The sequence below is a fragment of the Anastrepha obliqua genome, chromosome 4 (genome assembly GCF_027943255.1).
Source record: "Anastrepha obliqua isolate idAnaObli1 chromosome 4, idAnaObli1_1.0, whole genome shotgun sequence".
In the NCBI taxonomy this organism is placed as follows: Eukaryota; Metazoa; Arthropoda; class Insecta; order Diptera; family Tephritidae; genus Anastrepha; species Anastrepha obliqua.
Genome location: NC_072895.1, coordinates 123,385,457 through 123,403,758, shown reverse-complemented (window position 1 = coordinate 123,403,758; position 18,302 = coordinate 123,385,457). Strand labels below are relative to the sequence as shown.

General features: G+C 40.7%; 2 protein-coding genes and 1 pseudogene across 2 annotated transcripts; all 3 read left to right on the top strand.

The window, feature by feature from the left end:
- Positions 1-1,978, top strand: LOC129245111 (maltase A2-like). Its single transcript, XM_054883101.1, has 6 exons — positions 1-501; positions 574-917; positions 980-1,286; positions 1,343-1,656; positions 1,712-1,840; positions 1,906-1,978. The coding sequence occupies exons 1-6, from the start codon at positions 1-3 to the stop codon at positions 1,976-1,978; spliced, it is 1,668 nt and encodes a 555-aa protein (XP_054739076.1).
- Positions 1,979-12,700: 10,722 nt separating this feature from the next.
- Positions 12,701-14,025, top strand: LOC129244400 (maltase A2-like; annotated as a pseudogene).
- A 1,632-nt stretch (positions 14,026-15,657) lies between these two features.
- On the top strand, positions 15,658-18,067 carry LOC129245110 (maltase A2-like). Its single transcript, XM_054883100.1, has 6 exons — positions 15,658-16,251; positions 16,324-16,661; positions 16,738-17,044; positions 17,100-17,422; positions 17,478-17,606; positions 17,672-18,067. The coding sequence occupies exons 1-6, from the start codon at positions 15,751-15,753 to the stop codon at positions 17,742-17,744; spliced, it is 1,671 nt and encodes a 556-aa protein (XP_054739075.1). The 5' UTR covers positions 15,658-15,750; the 3' UTR covers positions 17,745-18,067.
- Positions 18,068-18,302: the final 235 nt, after the last annotated feature.

Below are 18,302 nucleotides of genomic sequence, written 5' to 3'. Positions count from 1 at the left end.
ATGGCTTCCGATACGTTACGTTTGTTTACATTTGTGGTTTTCTGTGCTATTAGCGCTTCTGCGAACACCACAGTCGACTGGTGGGAGTCGGCCACACTCTATCAGATCTATCCTCGATCGTTTATGGACAGTGACGGTGATGGCATAGGTGATTTGAATGGCATTACATCTCGCTTGGAATTTCTTAAGGAAATAGGTGTGACGGCTGCATGGCTTTCGCCTATCTTCGAATCACCGATGGCAGATATGGGTTATGATGTAGCTAATTTTACCAAAGTTGCTGAACTGTTTGGTACAATGGAGGATTTTGATGCAATGATTGCAAAGGCGCATAAATTGGGTATAAAGATGATATTGGATTTTGTTCCAAATCACTCAAGTGATGAGTGTGAGTGGTTCCAGAAATCGGTACGTCGTGAAGAAGGTTACGAAGATTTCTATGTATGGCATGACGGTAAAATCGATCCAGAAACGGGAGAGCGTAGTGAGCCAAGTAATTGGGTAATTATTGGAATTAGCTCTTACTTGCTAGTTTTATTTCTATCAACCACCATTTCATATATTTTCATTCAGTTGTCAGTCTTTGGTGGTTCTGCATGGACTTGGATTGAAGAACGCCAACAGTATTACTTACATCAGTTTCTAGCCAAACAACCGGATTTAAATCTCACCAATCCCATAGTGCGTGAACATCTCATCGAGGTTTTGGACTTTTGGCTTGGTCGTGGAGTGGATGCTTTCCGCATTGATGCAGTACCATTTTTCATTGAATTTCGTTATGAAAATGGTTCATATCCAGATGCGTCGTCCGGCGGATCACAGAAGTATACGGTAAATCAACCAGAAAATGTGGAATTATTATACGAATGGCGTGAGTTTTTAGACGAATACCAACAAAAACATGGCGGTGACACATTGTGAGGCACATATAATCATTATTATTAGTATTGTCTAAATTAATCAATTGTTTTCTCCATAGACCACAAATTGCCGAAGCTTATTCCTCTACTGAGATTTTGAGCACGTATGTCAGCAATGGCACCCACGTTGGTGCTCAACTGCCAATGAATTTTAACTTTGTTCAATTAAGAGAAAGTTCCACTGCACAGACTGTTGAAGAATTCGCCAAAGAATGGATGGATATAATGTGGACGAATCATAAGGTCGCCAATTGGGTAATAGGAAATCATGACAACAGTCGTCCAGCTACACGCATAGGAATACCTAGGACAGATTTGATGACGATGATAGGACATGCATTGCCCGGCACGTCTGTTACTTTTTACGTAAGTGCTAACAATCAAATTCTTGTCACAAGTGGCCATTTTTATTTCTAATTTAGGGAGATGAGATCGGTATGACTGATACAGACATCGACTGCACAACAAGTTGTGAGTTCCGTGACCCAGAGCGTACTCCAATGCAATGGGACACTTCAAAGAATGCTGGCTTTAGCACCGGAAACTCCACTTGGCTACCCGTTAATCCTAACTACTCATATCTCAATGTACAGACTCAGCGAGGCGTGGCACGTAGCACCTTGAACATATACAAGGGAATGACCAGTTTGAAACAAACGGAAGCATTCAAGGCGTTCAAAGAAGAAGGTGGATTTTCGTATGGAGCTTTGAAGGAGCAGGTCTTTCAAGTGGTGAGGTTGGTTGAAGTGGAAATTTTAAAAATTCACAACTGATTGAAATAACGTTTTCAGAACTGCCGTTGGTCGTGAGGAATACCGTTTACTAGCTAACTTCGGTAGCCAGATAGAATATTTGGACTGTTTGACGAATAAGACTATGGAGTACGTGCTGCTCACTTCCTATTCACCTCACAAATATGGGTAAGTGTTTCGAGCGTAGGCATTTTTGAGAAGTTTTAAAATTTTGCTTTGTTCTTACATTTCAGCGATAAGGTCGATTTAAGCCAACGAATTTATTTGATGCCATATGAAGCGGTAATTCTGCGATGGACTGCGTAAATTACATTTGTATGTTTGAGTATCGGCAGTTCAAGCTGGTTGTCCAAACTTATTTTCTCTAGGGTTTTAGTGGTACAGGCTAGAGTAATATCGAGTATATCATTATAGTGCAATAAAGTTTCTTCAGAGATGTATGCATAGTGTTACTTAAACAAGGAAAGGATAGTTGCATCAGTTTTACATTTATGCATAAGCATTTGAATTCGTTTGGTTGATTGGCACTTAGTTCTACCATATATGTATGTATACATTTATCGGAGGAGGTGCCATTGCCTGCTAAATTTGTCAATCAAACATCTTGAAATATGGCATATACATATGTTATGTGTTTCCGTGTTACTTAAGTATTTATAAAATATACAGCGTTTTGGTTATACTGGCTTACTTATAAGGCACCCCACTTTTTTTTTCTACGGTTTTGTTTTGTTGTTTTTAAGTTAATTTCTCTTCCTAACGGTATTTAAAGCTGAGTCAAAGTTCGTTAGAATAATTTGTGCAAAACACGTGCGGATTTAATAGGACAAAACATTTCATACGGGAAATCAGCAAATATGGCCAGAAATGCGTATTCAAATGAATTTAAAAATAAAATAATAAGTGATTGGCAAAGTGGTTTATCGCGACACAAAATTAGTGAGAAATATTTAATAAATAGAAGTGTAATATCGCGACTTATAAAAAAATTTGAACAAACGGGTTCTATTTATGCAATCCATAGTGGAGGAAGGACACGAAAGCTTACACGACAAGACGACTCCACGATTAAATGAAAAATTCAGAGTGATCCCACAGTATCTTCTGAACAAATAAAAATTGATTTAAGTTTGCCGGTAAGTTCTAGAAAGATCAGAAGACGAGCAGTGGAGGCCGGACTTTTCAGTCGACGACCTGCTAGAAAGCCTTTTAATTCCGCTAAAAACAAAAAAACGAGACTCGAGCTTGCGAAATTGCATATTAATTGGACAGTTCAATAAAGGAAAACTGTATTATTCTCTGATGAATCCAAATATAATTTGAAACATTCAGATGGAATAAGGCGAGTAAGAAGGCCAAAGCAACAGCGACTAAATCCGAAGTATTGTATCGGAACTACCAAGTATGGTGGGGGGAACATTTTGGTCTGGGGTTGGGGAATAGAGGGAATTATGGACCGTTTCATGTACACAAACATCCTTAAAGATGTAATGCTACCACACGCTGAGAAGGAAATGCCACTGGGATGGAGGTTCCAACAGGATAATGATCCGAAGCATATCTCTAGGCACTGTAAAACGTGGTTACAGCAAAATGCTATAGAAATCTTAGATTGGCCAGCTCAATCTCCCGATCTCAATCCCATTGAGAATTTGTGGGAGATTGTAAATTCGAAAATTAATAGGGAACATTGCAGCACAAAGGAAGCCCTGTTTGAAGCGGTTAAAGAAGCCTGGTACAACATTTCTGCGGAAATTATTAGTAACCTAATATCTTCTATGCCAAAAAATTGTTCTGAAGTTATCAAAAATAATGGGTTTAGTACAAAATACTGAAGAATAAAAACAATTATTTTCGCTTTTAATGGGCGGTGCTTTAGTTTTGTGTAGACAAGTTTTGAATAATATTAATATTTTTTAATTTAATTTTTAATATAAGAAATGTTCAAAATTTTTTGTTATGCTTTTTTTTTTTTTTTTTTTTTTTGTCGGGACAACTAGCAAGTGCAGCACTCAGACATTAATTGAGTCCATTGTACTACACTTGGATTCCCTTTTAATTTTCTTTAAATCTACCCGATCTCCGAAGAAATCTGAGTAGATCTTGTGGTGCCAAGGAGCCAAGATGGTCGCTTCTTAACACATCAGTGCCAAAGACCTCAAACCTGATTCGGGCGAAGGCGGGGCAGACACACAGGAAGTGGTCCGCCGTCTCATCCTCCTCTTCACAAGCTGGGCAGAGTACACTGTCTGAGATGCCCAACCTTTCCATGTGCTTTGCCCACAGAAAGTGGCCCGTCATTAGTCCAACCAGCCGTCTGCACTCCCCTCTGCTTAATGACAGAAGGGTTTGCGACAGTTGATCGGACATGACAGGTAACATCAGTTTTGTCCATCTGCAGCCTCTCTCAGCCTGCCAAGCTCGCTTGTGGGTAGTAGTTACCCATTTGCTAACCGTGGCCGTGATGGCCGCAGAGGGGAGTGGCAAAGCGGGCTCTGGGCCAAAGAAGTTGGCTTCAGAGCCCATCTTAGCTAAGGAGTCAGAGGTCTCGTTACCCGCGATACCCACGTGTCCCGGGACCCATGTTAGCATCAGGCTGTTATGTCTGCCGACATAGTTCAGCCTGGATTTACAGGACTTCACTACCCCTGATGTGGTTTGAGGGCTGTCTAAGGCCATAAGCGCTGCTTGGCTGTCCCTGCAGACACAAATAGATCTGCCTCTCCATCGTTTTTCCACAACAAAGTTCATCGCTTCTTGAACTGCATACACCTCCGCTTGAAACACAGATGCATGCATTCCAAGAGCAAAGTGCAGTTTTGTCCCGCTGGATTCCACGTAGACCCCAGAGCCGGAGCCATGCTCGGTCCTGGAGCCATCCGTAAAAATGCGAAAACAGTGTTTGCCGGGCTCATTTTCTGAGTCTCCCCACAACTGAGCCTCTGGTAACACTACACTGTATCTCTTTTCAAGTACGACTCTTGATGGCATTGAGTCAAGGGGCATGGAGAGAATCGTTGGATCGATGTCCATGCCTTCTCTGTGTTCCAATGCTGGACAAGGGCCGTACCAGTTCCCACTGTGTTTCAGTCTGCAGATGGCCTTCAGGGCCTCTCCTCGGATGAAAGCATCAAGTGGTGGTAAACCAATCAGAGCATCTAGTGCCGGGCCTGAAGTAGTCGGAAAAGCTCCGGTGCAACAGATGGCCACAGTGCGTTGTGCTTATTAATCACCAAGATAATAAGAAGAAACAAGGTGTAAAAGTAAGTAATATTCGATGTTGTTTTATTGAGTTATTTGACATTATTTGAAATGCCATTAGGGGGGTGCTTTAATTTTGGCCAATACTGTATACCGATTGAGCCCCGGCACACACTAAGCCACCTGTGCGTGCGCAAAATAGCAAAGTTTCTAACAAAGTTTCTTCGCTTTAGTTCAGTTTTATATCCGCGAAATAAAGTTAAATTTTTATAGTTAATCGACGTTTTGTTTCGAACACAAAAATAAAAACCTGACATAGAGTCACAATCTCGAACAAGAACAAGAATGAAATATGACAAGAAGAGGAAAGGCGACGAGTGGTAGAGGCCAGCAACGACGTCTTTGTTCGTATACGCAAATAGTAAACGACGCCCAGTGCTGTGGCAAAAAGAAAAACGGATGCATTGCTAAAAAGAGTCCTTCGTGGACTAGAGTACCCTGAGACAGAAAATCTTGTTTTTTGCTTTTTATATTTTCGACGAAATTAAGACCGAGATAAGGAATACGTTTTTTCTAAAGCATTCCAACAATACCAAATATGTCTATTTATATGTACATTTTTGGCAATCAAATTTTTGATTGTTGCCCGCTCAGAAAGGACTGCGACACCGTGTCACATCGGTTTGTCTACACCCAAACATGCCGAATCACTGAACAGGTATACGGTAAACGTACATATGTATATATGCACATACACACATGCACCTCAATATTTTCAAATTGATTAAAAACACAATACCAATGAAACCATCGCTGTTGATTGGATTTCGAGAGGTTAACTTACATAGTTAACAGTACTTCGTAACGGTAAACTTTTTGAATCCACCAAAGCAAGCAAAAATAAAAACCCTGTCAAGAAAGCTCTTTTCGGCATCGTTTGTTCAGATTATTTGATATACCGTTATCTCACCGAGTTGCCACACACGCGTTAGCCATCCACCAGTTATAGAATGATTGTAAGAGTGATTTGTTGATCAAAATATCACGTACGATTGTAAATTATAAAAAGAACGCAAAAATGCCTGGTGAACGGACATCGTTTGAAAAAAGTGTGCACAGTTTGCAGTGTTTGTAGTGTGTTTTATTTGACACCGACAAACTATATATAACATAATAAATCGCGCAAAAAATTTAAATAGATTGGAGCCAAAATCTGCAAGTGGAAGGGCACAGAAAATATCTGACCGCGCCGTACGTATTTTGTTGGGGAAATGTAGCCACAAAACCGCGGATGTCGACAATTAAATTTACTAGTGAGCTTAGAGAGGAGTGTGGAGTAGAGGTTTCTCATGAAACAGTCCGCCAAGTTCCGCAAACCTCAATTATACTTCACGAGTTGCTCAAAAGAAGCCTTTGCTAGAACGCACCAAGCTCAGCCAGCTACTGGGATGTTTGAATATTCTGCGATGACACTAAATCCTGTTGTATAACAACGATGAATACAATAGAATGTGCAGGCAGTTTTAAAATCACTGGAAAGGCGGAGTATTATGCCCACAGTGAAATATGGCAAACTTTCAGTCATGGCGAGGTGATGCTTATTCAGCTTGGGAATGGGTGAGTTGGTGTTCATAGAAGATAATGTTTACATTTGAGAAATAAAAATAAATAAATAATTGGTGTTTACACAATTTTGGTTTTTGGCCCAGCTCCTCCTCCTATTTGTGGTGAGCGGCTTGATGTTGTTCCACAAATAGAGACAAATGAGGCACTTAAACTTGGCTTCTTTGTTGACAAGAAATCTTAGTTTAAATTCTAACAGGATAGTGATCCAAAATATAAAACTTGAAAACGTGGCTTATTTTTAATTGAATAAAAGTATTGAATACACCAGCCCAAAACCTGGATATTAATCCAATAGAGAATTTGTGGACATATTTTAAGAAAAAAATTAAAAAAAAAACTCTCAAAAGGTCGAGCAGAGCTCTCGAATGTTATTTTAGAGGCATGGCACAAGAAACCCCAGGATTATAACGTAAATCTATTAAATGCAAATGTAAAAAGTCTTTTTTAACTGCTGTGTTTGAAGTGTATATTGTTTTTGCTTTTTGATGTTTGTGTTATTTTTAAACTGAATAACTGTATATTCGACTATTCGCTTCTAAAGTTTTTATATCAGTCAAACAAAACCAAAAATTGAAAACAAATCACGGAAAAATACAAGTAAATTGTCTGAATTTTGCTATATTAGTGTATGTCAAAATACTTCATTGACAAACTGTATTTATAATTCAAAACATACTTTATTTATATGTATATTTATTCATTATATTCTTAAGTTACAGAAGCAAACGGAAATAACGAGTTTGGCGTATAATAACTGTGGGAAATATTATACAATATATTTTTCAAATGTGAGTTCAATTAGCTATTATTGTTAAGGCTCGCGGGAGCCTATCACGATTACTCACAAAAACATATCTTTTTTGTTAACAGATTTCCAGAAATTTTTTAAAACACTCCCCTGAATTTTAGAAAAATTGTCTGCTGATGCATAAGAAAAATCAACGAATCATTCTCTTTTCTGTATTGCCTCCAAAATTTGGTCAAATTGAGCGAAATATTCTTCAAATCTGTAGTATAGTTCGGCAAAATACCGCTATGAATGTATCAGTTGCAGAATACCAAACCCATTCTGCAGTGACTAGCGGGGAAGTGCGGTGCGTCAATTCATCATCCTTTTTTACTTCGTCGTTTTGGCGCAAGTGTTATTCAGGGCTATAACTGCATATGTCACAACTGCAAATACACATAAGGCTAGCAAAGGTCCAATATTCAACATTCCAAGGGATTCGCGAAGGCAATGCTGCACTGTACTCTTGTGTTTCAAAAATTAAAAAAAATCTATACTGCTGATGCTTTTCTCGTATATGAAATGCTATGGAGAGTTTTGGTAGTACCGTCCTCAGTAGAACAAACGCTACCGGAAGACTATATCTTTCAAAAACCGATTTTCATTGATCATTCGATGCATCGATGCAATGGTTGTATTGTAGTTTAGCTCTGCTAGACTTTTAATGATTTCTTCCAATAAACTTATATAAAACTAATAAATACTACATGAAATTATTTATTCAATACTTATACCAAACACATATGCACATATGAATATTTCTAACCTTGTAGTTACAGGAAATAGCTACGGGTAGTAATACCCGTGTGAAGTTGCCTGATCGCCCATCGGGCGCGTCCCAGGTGGTGGATAGGGAAGCCCTCACATCACACGAGTGGCCTTCCCTGATGGGGTTGGTTCAACACTCGTGTGATGACTCAAAGTTGGCATAGAATCAGGGTGCCATCCGGGAACCAAACCTGCTAGGGAGGAGTCCCAAATAAAAACCATCCTTTGTAATGGACAACACAGAGGATATTACTCCAGGTGGAATCCACACAAGTGGCAGTCAAGCCGATTCGGGGGCAGGGGCATGGATGCTAGAGGCCCCAACCATTACCCAAGTCTCTCATCTCTATGAGCGAGAGCGCGTCCTGGAGGAGACGGGAGTTGCTGTCGCAATCTCTTCTCCTTCAGAGTCTGAAAACCGTTTCCCTGTTTTAGAGGGCCTGCGTTGTGAGGTCTCTTCGGTGGCTGCACGACTCCCAAAGAATGTGGCAAGGAGTTAGAGAAGAAAGCGGCGGGCAATGCTCATGCGGGAGAAATCCTCATGTGGCTCTGTCGGCCCTTCTGCGTCTGTGTTTTCCAAAAGACTTCGGTCAACGGAAGTGACACCCACGGAACCTACCGAATCCTCGGTGGGCACGGGCGCTCCCAAGCTGTCTCGCTCTCGAGGTAAGCGGTCTTATAGTATCATCCCATCTCACTGTGACGGGTCTTGAGCAATTCTGTTGCCAAGACCTGGTAGCGGCTGAGGTGTGTTACAGAGGTAGACGTGGATGGTCGAAGTTTGAGATTGAGTCTGCTTATTTTCTTTACCATGATCTGGAAGGGCCACAACCCGGGAAGGCCATTAGTCTCATGAGGTTCTACGAGCGGCGCAATCTGGGCCTCATCCTATGTTGCGATGCTAATACCCAGCATACAATCTGGGGCAGCAGCAAGTGCAATGGGCGAGGCTCTCGACTATTCGAATTTATCGCGTCCTCTTGTCTAGACATACATAACAAGGGCTCACAGCCAACATTTGTAACAGCTAGAAGGCAGGAAGTGATTGATCTCACCCTATCAAACTCAAAACTTGGGTGGTCAATCAGGATCTGGAGAGTCCTTGCCGAAGACTCGTGCTCGGACTACATTGAGTTTCAGTGTGGCGAGGAGGCACAAATTCCATTGGCGTCTAGAAACCCCAGAAAAACAGACTGGCAGAAGTTGCGGGACCTTGACGTTACGCCACCAAGACTTCGAAAAGAACAGGCCATTGAGGCGGCTGTTGAGAAACTCAACGCTGCCCTAACTGAATGTTTTGAGTTAGCGTGTCCGATTCGACCTCGCCATAACCGGACTCCCGTTCCTTGGTGGAATCGCGAGCTCCAGATGTTGAGGCGTGTGTCGAGAAAGCTTCTAAGCCGGGCCCTGAAGACTAACCTTGCTGAGGACTGGGAGCGATACCGTGATGCTTAGAAGAACTACAAGAAGCTTATTCGGGAATCGAAAACATGCTCATATAGGGAATTCTGCAGCGGTATTGAATCTCTGAGTGACACGGCGAAATTGGTTAGAATCCTGAAAAGGGACCCAACTGCAAAGCTGGGATCACTTAGGAAATCTGATGGCTCCTTCACGGAGCGGTAAAGTGAGACACTCAGCTTGCTGATGAAATCTCACTTTACTGGTAATCAGATAAGCGTCAGTCGGCAACAGCCCTTATTGATAGAGGCAGCTGTCAGAGCTGTTACACCTTCTCGGCATGACTGGTTCGTTGCTAGATCTGTGGGGAATGAAGCCGCCATTCGATTTGCCATCAAATCTTTTGGCGGCTACAAGTCGTCCGGACCAGGTGGCATATATCCTGCCATGCTGAAGGAAGGCGCAGAGTCCGTGACAGCAGCCCTGAAGAAAATCTTCTCGGCATGCCTGGCACTGGCCTACATACCACGTTCTTGGCGGATGGTGAGAGTCGCTTTCATCCCAAAGGTTGGAAGAGACGACGACACCAGCCCATGACTTCTTTCATGCTGAAAAGTCTCGAACGACTGGTGGAATTGCGCATACGTCAGAAGTCGCTGAAGTCTCACCCTTTATCTCCATTTGAGCATGCCTATCAAAGTGGAAAATCCTGCGAGTCGGAACTGCAAAACCTTGTTGCTAGGGTAGAACTGGCCATCGATAGGAGGGACTACGCTATGGGCATCTTTTTAGACATAGAGGAGGCGTTTAATAATGCCACTTTTGACAGTATGTGTAGCTCTGCTAGTAGGCACGGCGTAGACCGGGTGCTAGTAAATTGGATTCGTTCGATGCTGGCCCAAAGAATCGTCTCGGGGCGAGCAGAGGAAGATCTACTGGTGTCATCCCGGACTAATAGAGGCTGCCCCCAAGGCGGTGTGCTGTCTTAATTGCTCTGGTGCATGCTAATCGATCCTCTACTGACCACCTCAAACGATTCGGAAGTCTACCCACAAGCATATGCGGACGATGTTGCTTGTTTGGTAACAAGCAATCTGCAGACTGAAACACAATGGGAACTGGTACGGCCTCTGTCCGGCATTGGAAAACAGAAAAGGTATGGACGTCGATCCAACGATTCTCTCCATGCCCCTTGACTCTGCACTTTGCTCTTGGAATGCATGCATCTGTGTTTCAAGCGAAGGTGTATGCAGTTCAAAAAGCGATGAACTTTGTTGTGGAAAATCGATAGAGAGGCAGATCTATATGTGTCTGCAGCGACAGCCAAGCAGCGCTTATGGCCTTACTCATCCCCCCAACCACATCAGGGGTACTCAAGTCCTTGAAATCCATGCTAAACTATGTCGGTAGACATAATAGTCTGATGCTAAAATGTGTCCCGGGACACGTGGGTATCGCGGGCAACGAGACCTATGACACCTTAGCTAAGATGGGCTCTGAGGCCAACTTCTTTCGCCCAGAACCCGTTTTGCCACTCCCTTCTGCGGCCATCACGGCTAGCCACGGTTAGCAAATGGGTAACTACCACCCACAAGCGAGCTTGGCAGGCTGAGAGAGGCTGCAGATGGACTAAACTGATGTTACCTGTCATGTCCGATCAACTGTCGCAAACCCTTCTGTCATTAAGCAGAGGGGAGTGCAGACGGCTGGTTGGACTGATGACGGGCCACTTTGTGTGGGCGAAGCACATGGAAAGGTTGGGCATCTCAGACAGTGTACTCTGCCCAGCTTGTGAAGAGGAGGATGAGACGGCGTCTGCCCCGCCTTCGCTCGAATCAGGTTTGAGGTCTTTGGCACTGATGTGTTAAGAAGCGACCATCTTGGCTCCTTGGCACCACAAGATCTACTCAGTTTTCTTCGGAGATCGGATAGATTTAAAAAAAATTAAAAGGGAATCCAAGTGTAGTACAATGGACTTAATTCATGTCTGAGTGCTGCACGTGATAGTTGTCCCGACAAAACAAAAAAAAAAAAATATAGGTAATCACATCACTTCACATCAACGTCAAACGTTCTAGTGCTTCTGATATCAAAGTATATTGGAAGATCCCACTTGAGATAAGCCAACGTATGGTTGCTCACGTCAGAAGCAATCCTTTATTGAATCAATGCCTACCACTGAACATATTTGGCCCAGTCATTTGCCCCGGGTCGGTTCTTGGATTTATTTTCGTAATACCTTTACTAGGAATCTCACATTGAAATGATTGGATCATAGTTGTAGTCGCAAATTGTACATTTCATTCATTATAAAGTGGGAGAAGAAAGAAAATAAACACCCTAAAACTAGCTTTTAACTAAAATTATATAGCACTCAGTCCGCTTAGATAAATAAATTTATAGTTTTCATTGATATTGTATTTGTCTACAATTATTTGAATGCTTCAGAGGAGCGTAAAATGCAATTGCTTATAGCTCCCATTTTCTTACCGAAAATATTACTGTTCGCGCAACTTTTCAAAAAATATCATCGCCCACGCAAACTTTTCGTTTCCGCTGTATTCACTTTCTAACGTGCACTCTTAACGTATTCTTGACCTCAAGTGCAGCTGCAATAGCAGCCAACGTCACCAATATCGTTTTTGTTCTGTATTCACTCTTGTCGCGCACTTCTCAAATTTTTGTTTTCAACTGCCAAGGCGAATCTATAATAGGCCTCTTTTATTCGCCACTTTTCTGTTCTCTATCTTTATGCTCGATTAACCACCACCAGGTTACTCAGCTCAATGACCTTCTAAAGGGGTGTAGACGTTTTCGGTGCGCAAAGTTTCTACGTTTCTACGTTAAAAATGTCGACATAAACTTTTACTTTAATAGTTGGTTTATTGAAACATAAAATTTCCTTAAATTTTTAAATGTAGTCTGTTAATTTACATAAAGGTTTCAGACTGACGTACATATTTTTATCGAAGTGCTACGCAGGGGTAAAAAAGGTATGCATAAATACAAAATTGGTAACACAATTTGCTGTCTAGTGATAACAATCGCCTCACACACGAGTATTGTCCAGAATTTATGTGAAGCATTCAGGGATTTCCGTTTTTCGCCAATCAAATATCTGTACAGTCATATAATATTTAATTTCCCTATTCGGGCAATAAACGTTCTTATCTTAGTCTACCTGCAAGTACTCGTATATTATAAATATAAGTTTGGTCATTAGCGGTGCGTTAGTACTTCCCGAGATGGTGCCCGCTTTATTACGCTTATTTACAATCGCGCTTTTCTGCGGTTTTAGCGCTTCTGCGAACACCACAGTCGACTGGTGGGAGCCCTCCACACTTTATGAGATCTATCGGCGATCGTTTATGGACAGTGACGGTGATGGTATAGGTGACTTGAATGGCATTTCATCTTGTTTGGAAGTTCTCAAGGAAATAGGTGTGACAGCTACATTTCTTTCACGAATCTTCGCTTCACCGATGAAAGATACTATTACGATGTGTCTAATTTCACCAGAATTAAACCGCTATTTGGTACAATGGAGGATTTTGATGCAATGATTGCAAAGGCGCATAAATCTAGTTTTATTTCTATCAACAATCATTTCATATATTTTCATTCAGATGTCAGTCGTTGGTGGTTCTGCATGGACTTGGATTGAAGAACGCCAAAAGTATTACTTACATCAGTTTCTAGCCGAGCAACCTGATTTTAACTTCACCAATCCTATGGTGCGTAAACATCTCACCGAAGTTTTGGAATTTTGGCTTGATCGTGGAGTGAACGTTTTCCGCATTTATGCATCACCATTTTTCATAGATAAGCGTTATGAAAATGGTACATATCCAGATGAGACGATTGTAACTGATGGTCTAAAGAGTGACCAAAACTATACAAAGAATCAACCAGAAACCCTCGAATTATGATATCAATGGCGCGAATTACTAGATGAATACCAACAAAAACATGGCGGTGATACTAGGTGAGACATATCTATCGGCATGACTGACGGAGACTTTAGTTGCAACAGCGCAACTTGCAGCTTTCGCGATCCAGAGCGTACGCCAATGCAAGGGAACACTTCGACGAATGCCGGTTTCAGCACAGGAAACTCCACCTGGCTACCCGTCAACCCTAACTACTCATATCTCGCACTTTGAACATATACAAGGGAATGACCAGATTGAAATCAACGGATGCCTTCAAGGCGTTCAAAGGATTTTCGTATGGAGCTTTGAAGGAGCAGGTATTTCAAGTTGTGATGTTAGTTGAAGTGGAGATGTTTAAATTTCACAACTGATTGAAATAACGTTTTCAGAACTGGTGCTGGTGTGAGGAGTACCGGTAGTCAGACAGAATATTTGGATGGTTTGACGAATAAGACTATGGAGTACGTGTTGCTCAGTGCCTATTCATCTCACAAATATGGGTAAGTGTTGCGAGCGTTGGCATTTGTGAAAAGTTACAAAATGTTGTTTTGTTTTTACATTTCAGCGATAAGGTCGATTTAAGCCAACGAATTTATTTGATGCCATATGAAGCGGTAATACTGCGGTGGACTGCATAGAGTATATTTTTGTGTCTGATGGTCAGCATTTTCAGCTGACTGTTCAAACTTTTCGCAATTGGTTTTAATATAGTATAAGTTGGGTAACCAGTATTTGTTAGAATAATTTAATTACTTTATAGTGAAATAAAATCTTATTATGGAAATGCAAAAATATTTCAAATCTTCGAAATTATGGATTTGCGAAAGATACCCGTTTTTGAAATTAAATTTCCAGACAAAATTCATGCGCAGTGGCCGTCTCGTGTATCAAAAATCGTAAGTAACCAAAAATGTAAATGGACTCACCCAATAATTTGATTTAAATGATCGGGTTTAACCATCGCAGAGAACACTTATTCGGTACCCTATTTACGCGCCAACAATGGTGGTCGGAACTCTATTGTTCTGTGTGTGAGTTCTTAGTAGCGATTATCTTGACGGCAACAAAAATTCTAAGAAATCTTAATAGCAACATCGGAATATTTCGTATTATTTAGAAATATTTGCCATTCTATTATATTTGGGTAATCGTGAATTTTTATCATGGTGTGTGCCCGTATATATGTAAGCACGTAGGGTAGATATGTCTTCTAAATTCACGAGTCCTGGTGAATGGTAGCTATCTTATCTGCTGTGCGTCAATGGCGTCAATGTCAACCCGATAAAGATCTTCAAAGCCTAAGTTTCGCCTAGCTGAGTGTGTCAAAAGTACTTTGTTGGAATGATTTCACTCAAAAAACGAAAAAAAATTACCAGATTATTAATTACTTCCTATTATGTGAACGAAAATCGTTTCTAAAAATTTGTCATAGTGAACTGTCATCAGCGGTGGTAACTGGGAGTGAGCTTCAACCACTCACTAATGGATCACTGGACTCTTCTGAAGCCAAGTTGGCATTTTCGGTACGCTTAATTTACCGAATGCCAATACAGGTACAAATGTCAATATTTTTGCGCAAATGGTTTAAAACTGTTTCGAGATCGATCTTTAGCTCCTGGGCGATGCCACGACTACTAACATGTCGGTAAACTTCGATTATTTTTGTGATTTTATCGACATTTTCGACAATGAGCATGCTTTTTGCGAGGTTCTCCTTTAACATCAAAAATGCTTGAACGTAATCGAAGAAACCAAAATTGCGCGTAATTAGCTGATCCAGTACCGGCATCATAAACACAATTCATAATTTCAACGGCCTGTCTTGCATTTTCGCCTTTATAAAAAACTCTATAATGTACCGCATTTTCTCTTTGTTTACTTCTATGGTTAACACCCTGTAACTCTCAACTCAATGGAAAACACAAAATATATCAAGATAATTTTTTTTGTGTGGAATGTTACCTTGACAAGGAGCATAAACTTTAACTTGTTTGATCGATACTTTACGAGATATCGAACATTATAACCATCTACCTAGAAAACGAGGGATTTCTTTTTCTCAGGCTAATGAACATTTGCATATACATATTTTTATCGAAGTGCTACGTTGGGATAACATAACTCGGTATGCTTACCTACAAAATTGGTAAACCAATTTGCACACTGGCGATAAAAATCGCTCCACACACTTATACTTCAATTGACGAATATTGTACAGAATTGATGTGAAGTGCTTTGGGATTTCCGTTATGCATTCATATAATATTTAATTTCCCTAATCGGGCAATAAATGTTCTAATCTTGATATATCTGGAGGTATAAATATAAGTTTGGCCAACAGTAGCCCGTTAGTACTTACCGTTATGGGGTCCGATACGTTACGATTGTTTACATTTGTGGTTTTCTGTGCTCTTAGCGCTTCTGCGAACACCACAGTCGACTGGTGGGAGTCCGCCACACTCTATCAGATCTATCCTCGATCGTTTATGGACAGTGACGGTGATGGTATAGGTGACATTAAAGGAATTATATCGCGTTTGGAATTTCTTAAAGAAATAGGTGTGACGGCTGCATGGCTTGGGCCTGTTTTCGAATCGCCGATGAGAGATATGGGTTATGATATAACTAACTTCACCAGCATTGATCCGCTCTTTGGTACAATGGATGATTTTGATGAATTTCTTGCAAAGGCGCATAAATTAGGTCTAAAGATGATATTGGATTTTGTACCAAATCACTCGAGTTATGAGTGCGAGTGGTTCCAGAAGTCGATTCGTCGTGAAGATGGTTATGATGATTTTTATATATGGGAAGACGGTAAAATCGATGCGGAAACAGGCGAGCGTAGTGAGCCAAGTAATTGGGTGCGTAACCGGATTAGCTATTGTTTGCTATTTTTCATTTTATCAACGTCTATTCTTCATTTCTTCGCACAGATATCTATTTTTGGTGGTTCTATGTGGACTTGGAATGATGAACGCCAACAGTACTATTTACACCAGTTTTTACCTGAACAACCTGACTTTAACCTCACGAATCCTATGGTACGAAAACATTTGATCGAGGTTTTGGAATTTTGGCTTGATCGTGGGGTGGATTCTTTTCGCATTGACGCTGTGCCATTTTTCATAGAGAAGCGTTATGAAAATGGCACATATCCAGATCAGAGGATGTTTGGAGAATATACACTTAATCAACCAGAAAATGTCCTTTTAATATATGAATGGCGCGAGTTTTTAGATGAATACCAACAAAAACATGGCGGTGATACAAGGTGCGACCCATCTTTTCGGACGATAACCAACAGAATATTAATTGTGTGTGAATTAATTAAATATATCTCTTTTTAGGATACAAGTTGTCGAAGCGTATGCCCCTGCTACGACGTTGAGCGATTATATCAGCAATGGCACTCACGTTGGTAGTCAAATGCCAATGAATTTTAACTTTATCAATTTGCAAGGCTCTATCAGTGCACAGGATCTTGAAAGGTCCGCCAATGACTGGATGGATGCCGTATGGGAGAAGCACAAGTCGTCCAATTGGGTAGTAGGAAATCATGACAACAGTCGTCCAGCAACACGCTTAGAGGAAACTAGAAAAGATATGATGACGATGATAGTGCATGCATTGCCTGGCACATCTGTTACTTACAACGTAAGTGCTAATTTATACTTAGGAACACTGTCATTACTAGCATCCAATAATTTAGGGAGATGAGATCGGCATGACTGACGCAGAAATTGATTGCACAATTATATCTTGTGATCCTGACGGCCGAGATCCAGAGCGTACGCCAATGCAGTGGGACACTTCGAAGAATGCCGGATTCAGCACAGGAAACTACACTTGGCTACCCGTCAATCCTAACTACTCATATCTCAATGTACAGACTCAGCGTGGCGTGGCACGTAGTACCTTGAACATATACAAGGGAATGACCAGTTTGAAACAAACGGAAGCATTCAAGGCGTTCAAAGAAGAAGGCGGATTTTCGTATGGAGCTTTGAAAGAGCAGGTCTTTCAAGTTGTGAGGTTAGTTGAAGTGGAGATGTTTAAATTTCACAACTGATTGAAATAACGTTCTCAGAAGTGCTGTTGGTCGTGAGGAGTACCGTTTATTAGCTAACTTCGGTAGCCAGATAGAATATTTAGATGGCTTGGCGAATAAGACTATGGAGTACGTGCTGCTCACTTCCTATTCACCACACAATTATGGGTAAGTGTCGTGAGTGGTGACATTTTTGAAAAGTTGGTTACTTTTGTTTTGTTTTTACATTTCAGCGATAAGGTCGATTTAAGCAAACGAATTTATTTGATGCCATATGAAGCGGTTATTCTGCGATGGGTTGCGTAAAGTACATTTGTATGTATGTGTCGGCAGTTCGAGCTACTGTTCTTATACATTTTTACAAGTCTTTTTCGCATCTTGCAACCAGCACTTATTAGAACAACTTTAATTGTATTCTAGTGCGCAAAATCTTGTTTAATACTCTCAGTACCGTTATGTGAAAAAAATTGTAATAAGGGGCCGGTATGAATATTATCTAAACCAAGTCCCTATCATTTCTGTATCTGTGAACATACAGTGGCACACATAAGTATTTCTTACCCGAAGACGAACCTTTAAATTTTTTGTGATTTTTTGTTTTAAATTTATTTGTAAGATATTACACAATTAAACTCAAAGATCAATACTGCATAAAGAAATCAGCAAAACTTAAAAATTATTGTTATTTGTTTTATTTATTATATAAACTTAACAATGCATAAAAAAATGAGAAATTATTGCTCCCAAAGGTGTCCTGCATGGGGTATATATGTATGTATGTACGTACATATAATATGGGCATTTTTCCAATGTCGAATGCGACATTCGTACGCATTCAAAGTGAAAAAAAACATATACCAAAAC